This window comes from Branchiostoma floridae, chromosome 15 (genome assembly GCF_000003815.2).
Source record: "Branchiostoma floridae strain S238N-H82 chromosome 15, Bfl_VNyyK, whole genome shotgun sequence".
Lineage (NCBI taxonomy): Eukaryota > Metazoa > Chordata > Leptocardii > Amphioxiformes > Branchiostomatidae > Branchiostoma > Branchiostoma floridae.
In genome coordinates this window covers 6026936-6033248 of record NC_049993.1, presented here as the reverse complement: position 1 = coordinate 6033248, position 6313 = coordinate 6026936, and the positions used below count along the sequence as shown (strand labels likewise).

Sequence of the window (6313 nt, the reverse complement as noted above, 5' to 3'; positions counted from 1 at the left end):
ACGATGCCCCCTCCCCATCCCCTCGGGTCATTTCGAGCAACATCTTTTAATCGGGAACGCCGGTTAGTCGGGAAAATTTAGCTGGCAAATGGCCTTCCCTAATAAGCGACTTCTACTGTACAATCCTAACTCCAACTTGGAACCACCCCCTCCCCCATCACTCATTCAAACTGCACTCCTTATGATCTTACTAAAATAACCTGTAAGCAACTCAAATAGGACTCAGATCAAGGCTTTGACATGTACCATCATTAGATTTGTACATGCATTGTGCTTCCACCTTGATCATTGTGCTTTGACCCTTATCTTACACACTCTACAACAGTGCAAAGGTCACCCATACAAAGTCGCATCCCCTACCTTCTAACTATGTAACTCCTACTTACTACCTGAGACTCCCATCAGTATCCCCCCTCGGATATGGAGCCCCTTATGTGTACTGTTCACCCCCTGGACCTACATTCCGACTCCGACCCCTCCTCCTCCTCTTCCTCCTCACTGTCCTCCCCATCAGGTTGCCCGGGCGACGGCAGGTCACCTGACTGCTCCAGCAGCTCACGGGCATTGGTGAACACCGACTGGAGCACGATGGAGTCTTCATAGATCTGTGGGGAGGGGGGCACAGGTTAGAAATCTTACTTGAAGAACAAGAGCCGCTCAAGTGTCAATCATTAAAATAGGCTTTAAAATGCCAAGTACAAAAACCTAATCAATGATCTATCAATGGCTCATAGCTGCTTCCTTGCAAAACTGGCATCTACTGTACACATTTCAATTACAGATTTCAAATCACTTACTTCAAACACTGGGCATATGGGAAGACAATGAGATGAACAAAAAGATGGGTTTAAGTATAGAAGCATATGCTCTTTTAACTGTCTTCTTGCAAATTATGCAGCTAATTAACTTACTAGGATTCAAATGTGAGGATTCATCCCAATCCCTCTGATCTGGTCCAGATCTACTATACAGCAATGGTTTATCAGGATTTTGGGCTCATGGGTCTAAACTTTAGATTTTGTTGTTTCCCAATTTTCATACACACACAAGCCACTTATATAGCTTACTTTAAGTTGAAGAAACCTAGCTACAATTAGGTTAGGAATAACCAGCGTACCTGTGATCCCTCTACGTTATACAGCTGTGCGTTCTTACACATCTGGATGATGTCCTTCTCCAGATCATCCAGGCAGCGGTACTTGTGGTTCTTGATACGGTCCTAAAAATGGTCAGAAAATTAGCAATACACTTTGCTATATACTATAAGTACAATGCAAATTACAACTTTATAGATTGTTCCACAAACTATGACTGCCTTGGGGAATGCACAGAAATGCAAAATAAAACAAGAAGAAATGCATCAACATGCAGACATTCTCTTCTGATACGTAGAATTTTAAAGGACATCTATGTTGCCCTATTCCAGGTTGTGTCTTGTTCTCATTTTTTTTTGCTAGTAAACTTATTCAAGCTTACATTCCAACAGTGTATTATCCCAAATCAGAACAGTTACTGACCCTGATCTTCTTGAGGTCAATGGGTTTCTTGATCATCTCGTAGTAGTCCGACAGGTCGCGACGTGACGGCAGGCGGAAGAACGGTTCGCTGAGCTGGCGGCCGGCGCTGTCCCCATGGTACATGACCGTGTCGTACAGCTTCATCATCTGTTTGGTCAGTTTTGGGGGGTTCGGAGTCAGTTTCTCCGCTGGCGGCCGCCCTCGCTTCTTCTTCTTCTTCTCCCCCTCTTCTTCGATCTCCTCCACACGGACCTTCCTCTTACGTGTTTTCTTGTGCTTCTTTCGTTCCTCCATTTCGTCCAGGTTGCCTTCCTCAATAGCCTACAGGAGCATAGGGAAGATAAAAGTTACTACCTCTGCCAAGGAGTTTATGTTTTTCATAGGGCCTGTCGGTTTGTGATCAAAAGAAGTTGTAGATGGTTTCCTTTCTAACAAAGAGTGAAAGCGCGTACGCGAGCCTCGGCCGAAGATCTTCTCCTCCTCCTCCTTACAACAATGGATACTGACCACATCGTTGACCCTTTAACACATGTTAAAGCTTACACCCTTACCCTGAGCCACTCCCTCTCCGTGAGTGCATCGCTGTAGTCCACCTCCTTGCGCGTACGCGAGCCCCTGCCGAAGATCTTTTCCTCCTCCTCCTTACAACAATGGATGATCTCTATACTGGCCATACTGTTAACCCTTTTACACATGTTAAAGCTTACACCCTTACCCTGAGCCACTCCCTCTCCGTGAGCGCGTCGCTGTAGTCCACCTCCTTGCGCGTACGCGAGCCCCTGCCGAAGATCTTCTCCTCCTCCTCCTTACAACAATGGATGATCTCTATACTGGCCATACTGTTGACCCTTTTACACATGTTAAAGCTTACACCCTTACCCTGAGCCACTCCCTCTCCGTGAGTGCATCGCTGTAGTCCACCTCCTTGCGCGTACGCGAGCCCCTGCCGAAGATTTTCTCCTCCTCCTTACAACAATGGATGATCTCTATACTGGCCATACTGTTAACCCTTTCACACATGTTAAAGCTTACACCCTTACCCTGAGCCACTCCCTCTCCGTGAGTGCATCGCTGTAGTCCACCTCCTTACGCGTACGCGAGCCTCTGCCGAAGATCTTCTCCTCCTCCTCCTCGTAGGTGAGCCTCTCCACCTCGGCCTCGTCCTTCACCAGCCAGGCGGGCAGCTCGTCCTCCTCCATCAGCCGAGGCTTACGGTTCGGGTCCCGCGCCTCGTTCCTGCGCCGGTCCAGATCCATGCGCTGGCACGGACATGGGAGTTTGTGGTTAGACACATGTACTTATCTAATCTTCTAAGTTCTATATCCTACATTATCCAGCCATGACTTCAAGTACCAGAGTTACCAACCTAGGATTGATGTGTTCAAAAATTCGTATTTTCCCAGAACTATCGTAGAGTGGAATTTGTTATCACCAAGCACAGTAGGGGCATCTTCTCTGGATAGCTTTAAAGAACACTTGCAGATAGATGTGCTAAAGTTAGGTGTGACAGGTTGTTCGGTGTAATATAACCAGCTGCTGCCGCGCCGCGTGCCTGCGAAGCTGGTGTGTTGCGCCGAACGGCGGTTATACCGGCTATATAGATACAGATACAGATTAGAGTGCCATGTATTTGGTACACACAATGTCCTAAAAAGAATATAGTACTACAGTGTTGCTTCTTTAAGTTCTTACCTAGAATAGCTTGCTAAGCTGTGCTTTATTAGTTGTGGTTAGATACATGTACCTACCCAACCTAACATATATTGTATGTGAAGAGTTTACAGTCATATACCTGAACCTATCCAATCTTCATATTCCATATCTGAAACATTTACAGACAGATACATGTACCCATCATCCAATGCTTTATATTCTGTATCTGAGGAGTTTATAATCAGAGACATGTACCTATCCGATGCTTTAAATCTTATAGTTGAGTATACTAGTACTTAAAAGTATTTTGCACAAACCATGTCCTGTACTTTAAGTGCTACCACAGTGTTTCTTACTTGGACTTGCTTGCTATCCTCCGTTTTATAAGGAGAAATCTTCTATCTGGACAACAACCAAGCAAACAATATGTTCTTTTTTTGTAAGAGGGTTTGACTTTAGATATTTGTCACTGTGTTCTAGTACTGCTTTGTGGAAAGTTCAGTACTTTGAGAGCAGATAGTCTAGTAGTTTTGTGGACAGCTCAATACTTACATATTTATCTATTTTTTTAATCTAATGTCCTGTCATATAACTAACTTTCAAAAAGGTTACTGTTCAAGCCCTTTGTAGTAATAGCATCCCGCTAAGTGGGTTAGCCTTGGCAGGGCTCGAAATATCCCCTCCATGTGCAGGTTAGTGCAGGTAAAACTGGAGCTGTGCAGGTATTTCTGGTGTCTACCTGCACCTTAGCTGCACTGGGCCATGTACTGGGATTTATACATAAATGTCATATGATAGGTGTATGTGGATTGTTATTAGCAGCATTGAATGTTACCCCCTATAAAGTATAAAAGAAAAAATAGCAATGGTTCCTGAACAATTTAAGTATGATCCAAATTCTGAGTGCTGCAGGTAAAATTTGTCTGGTGCAGGTAATTTTCAATGTTACCTGCACCAGTGCAGGTATGCAGAAAAACATATTTCGAGCCCTGCTTGGGCATATGTTCTACTGCAGTCTAACCACGCAAACACAATAAAATATACCTGGAACAGCTCATACTCCTCCTCCACGCGTGCGATCATCTGGTTGATGGTCTCATCATCCGGTACCTCGTCCTCGTCGTCCTCTCCCAGGTTATCGTGCTCCAGGATGGCCTGGAGGAACTGGCGCCGCTCCGAGCTGGTCGACTTCTGGTCGAACATGCCCGCCTGTATCACCTTCTCGTCCACGTTCAGCTTGAAGCGAGCTGCCGCGAGAATCTTCTCCTCGACGGAGTTGATGGTCATGAGTCTCAGCACACGCACCTCTGACTTCTGTCCGATACGGTGGGCGCGATCTTGAGCCTGGAGATCCTGTGTACCAGCAAATGTCAATCATTAGTCTTAAAATACTGGTCACTTTTAATTAGAGAAGTCCTAGCCTGATTAAATCTTGCTTATAGCAACCCGCCCAACATCCGACCGGCCTCCTAGAAGGGGTCGGTTACAGCTGTGGACAGCAGAGTTTGTGTTACACAGACTAGGAAAGACCCCTTTCAGTGACAATTCATCCCTGACCTCACTCTTGTTACGGGTATCCAAAATAACCCATTACAAGATCTACAAGACAGTCCAGTACAAGTACTACAAATTCTCCCTTTCCCAAGTCATCATCAAATACTCATAAACCATCTAGCCCTGATAAACATGTAAATTCTCACTACTGCAACTCATCCTTAACCACATCAAGTGGTCAATGTTCAAATTCTCCCTACCTGATGTGGGTTCCAGTCGCTGTCGAAGATGACGACGGTGTCGGCGGCCTGCAGGTTCAGACCGAGGCCGCCAGCGCGCGTGGACAGCAGGAAGAGGAAGTAGGGAGAATCCTTCTCGTTGAAGAGGTGCAGCAGCTGGGACCGGTCCTCCGACTTGGTGGTGCCGTCCAGACGCAGGTAACGCAAACCTAGTGGCAGGGAAAGGAACTGCAGCTAAAACTTCTGCTCAAATTGAGTGAAAGACTGGTTGAACCTAGTGGGAGGGAAAGGAACTGCAGCTAAAACTTCTGCCCAAATTAGGTGAAAGACTGGTTGAACAAGCAGGTAACGCAAACCTAGTGGCAGGGAAAGGAACTGCAGCTAAAATTTCTACTCAAAACTGGTCACAGACTGATCAAACAATTCAGAATCAGATTCTGTCAGAGTTGGACAATTACTGAAAATGTCCCAAATCAAAAAAGGATATACTCTCTGGTTGACAATCTTTTAAAAAACAGTTGTGAGAGAAATGAATTGTCTGAAAGATGAAGATGGCACACGCTAGCAGTAGAATAATAAAATTTCTATGTTGATTTATATCAATATGAAGTGCAAAGCACAGATATACAACATCCTAGAAAAAATTTGCAAAATGTTCCATAAATGTTGAACAGGGCTCAAAATACCACCTGCATATGCAGGTAAAATTGGAGATGTGCAAGTATTTCTGGTGTCTACCTGTACCTAACCTGCACTGGTCCATGTACTGGGTTTTATACATTAGATATCATATCAGGAGTATATGAATCATTATTAGCTGCATTGACTGCTAAGTATGAAAGAAAAAAATTGCAATGGTTCCTAACATGATTCGTACTTCCTAAAGTCAGAGTGGTGCAGGTAAAATTTGTCCGGTAATTTTCAATGTTACCTGCACCAGAAAAACGTATTTCGAGCCCTATTGAAGGTATGTAACTGACCCTTGTAGTTCATGTAATCCTCCAGGATGGTCATGAGAGAGGTCATCTGACAGAACAGGAGGACGCGGTGGTTCGTCGCGTGAAGCTTCGGCAGGATGCGGTCCAACAGCTCGAACTTCCCTCCAGAACGATACAGGTCCGGGCTGGAAGGAAAATACAATTTGACCTTTGATACAAGTGATGAATGTTATCCAAGTACATTGCATGTAAAACTAATTCACCTGGTATGTAAATGATACAGGAACTGTGATACTGTGTTGTTTATCATGTACAAATGTGAAGGTGTGTGGAATAATAAAAGACCATTGACGGAAATCATTGTGTCTGTCCTATCTTGTCATTTTTTCTTCCTTTGCATAAGAAGACAACTTGTCTAAAAAGACCACTTTACATTGGTCCCCAGGGTTGTCTTCTTAGACAAGTTTGGCTG

At 44.6% G+C, this 6313-nt stretch overlaps 1 protein-coding gene across 3 annotated transcripts in view; it reads right to left on the bottom strand.

Annotated features, from left to right (window-relative positions):
* The window catches only part of LOC118431776 (probable global transcription activator SNF2L2), a 27404-nt gene that overhangs the window by 2847 nt on the left and 18244 nt on the right, over positions 1-6313 (bottom strand). For all 3 annotated transcript variants that reach the window (XM_035843101.1, XM_035843102.1, XM_035843103.1), the window contains 7 exons: positions 5884-6026; positions 4925-5112; positions 4215-4523; positions 2558-2776; positions 1518-1838; positions 1118-1219; positions 461-605 (listed from right to left, as the gene is read on the bottom strand). In XM_035843101.1, coding sequence (XP_035698994.1) covers positions 461-605; positions 1118-1219; positions 1518-1838; positions 2558-2776; positions 4215-4523; positions 4925-5112; positions 5884-6026 — 1427 coding nt within the window. The remainder of the gene's footprint in view (positions 1-460; positions 606-1117; positions 1220-1517; positions 1839-2557; positions 2777-4214; positions 4524-4924; positions 5113-5883; positions 6027-6313) is intronic.